Below are 1,713 nucleotides of genomic sequence, written 5' to 3'. Positions count from 1 at the left end.
TGTCCCCAATTGTGTTTGCACACTCCAATCCCATCCCTTTACATTCTTGCAACTTGCATGCTTTACTTTCCGCTGATCATATACTCTTGTCATGCTTGATTGAAATATATTGTGAGTGTTTTCACTTGTGCTAAATCTCTACCTTAACTTGAAGAAATTAAAAATTTCTACTTTTATTTGTTAAGAGTCTATTCACCCCCCTCTAGACACCTCTTCTCGATCCTTTCACTAGTCCCGCGAGCCATCATGCTCATGGGCGAGGGAGAGGGCATTGTAATCAAACTTCTCCTTGTTGTACAAGTTTACGCAACACATCAAAGCAGTGCACTCGATATATTTCAATAATTTGCATTTATTGATGCATTAATTACAATGCATGCATGCATGCCGTGACTTTCCTTTTGATACTTGCATGTGTTGATTTAATGCACCTTGAAGTAGTATGAATATGTGATGGTAAAACTTTGTAATGCCCCGGCCCTAAAGCGAGAGATGGTTATGCTCGAGGTGGGCGAGATCATGCCGACGGAACAGGACCCGATGATGGAGCTCTCTATGGTCTCTATGGACCTCACCTTGCTCCACTACCCCTTGTGCCTCCGCCCCTTGAAGCCTCCAGTTTATGAGGTTCGAATAAACCTCATCCGTTTGGCTGATCAAGCAAGGTGCAGGTTTGTTGATTGATGTGATGTTTGATTGATTTGTGCAGCGCATGGGGGGCACCTGGACTGCGCGGACTGCCGCGGCGAGCGCCCCGGGAACCAGCGGCAGTGCCAGAAGTGCGAGCGCGGCGGTGGCTTCGATGTGCGGAACACGGCGATGGACGCCGTTCTCTCCTCGATGAGGGTGGAGTGCCCACATGAAGGCTGTGGGATCTATGTCACTTACCACAAGCTCGCCGATCACCAGAGCATGTGTCCGCTCGCGCCCTGCAAATGCCCCGTGCCCGTCTGTGGCTACGAAGGCCCGCCAGCGGCACTTCCCCACCACATCGACACAGTGCATAGGATCCCGTACGGCAAGGTGCTCCAGCTGCAAGTGCCAGTGTCGGAGCCGTGACTCTTGCTATTCGCGGAGGACGACCACACATTTTTCTTGGTCGGCGGCATACTCGACATCGGCGCGCCTATCGCCGTGTCGGTCGTCTGTGAAGGAAATATGCCCTAGAGGCAATAATAAAGTTGTTATTTATATTTCCTTATATCATGATAAATGTTTATCATTCATGCTAGAATTGTATTAATCAGAAACTTGATACATGTGTGGATACATAGACAAAACACCATGTCCCTAGTAAGCCTCTACTAGACTAGCTCGTTGATCAAAGATGGTTAAGTTTCCTAACCATAGACATGTGTTGTCATTTGATGAACGGGATCACATCATTAGGAGAATGATGTTATGGACAAGACCCATCCGTTAGCTTAGCATAATGATCGTCAAGTTTTATTGCTATTGCTTTCTTCATGACTTATACATATTCCTTTGATTATGAGATTATGCAACTCCCGGATACCGGAGGAATACCTTGTGTGCTATCAAATGTCACAACGTAACTGGGTGATTATAAAGATGCTCTATAGGTATCTCCGAAGGTGTCTGTTGGGTTTGCATAGATCGAGATTAGAATTTGTCACTCCAAGTATGGGAGAGGTATCTCTGGGCCCTCTCGGTACTGCACATCATAATAAGCCTTGCAAGCAATGTGACCAA

At 46.7% G+C, this 1,713-nt stretch overlaps 1 protein-coding gene across 1 annotated transcript; it reads left to right on the top strand.

Annotated features, from left to right (window-relative positions):
* Nucleotides 1–492: 492 nt before the first annotated feature.
* Nucleotides 493–1,059, top strand: LOC147979161 (putative E3 ubiquitin-protein ligase SINA-like 6). The gene is made up of 2 exons (XM_087515063.1): nucleotides 493–646; nucleotides 710–1,059. Exons 1-2 carry the CDS (start codon nucleotides 493–495, stop codon nucleotides 1,057–1,059), a joined length of 504 nt encoding a protein of 167 aa, XP_087371189.1.
* The last annotated feature ends 654 nt before the right edge of the window (nucleotides 1,060–1,713 follow it).

Source organism: Triticum urartu, chromosome 3A (genome assembly GCF_056163025.1).
Source record: "Triticum urartu cultivar PI428250 chromosome 3A, HENAU_Tu73, whole genome shotgun sequence".
Classification (NCBI taxonomy): domain Eukaryota; kingdom Viridiplantae; phylum Streptophyta; class Magnoliopsida; order Poales; family Poaceae; genus Triticum; species Triticum urartu.
The sequence above is the reverse complement of the archived record's forward strand: the minus strand, read 5'-3'. Positions and strand labels throughout refer to the sequence as shown.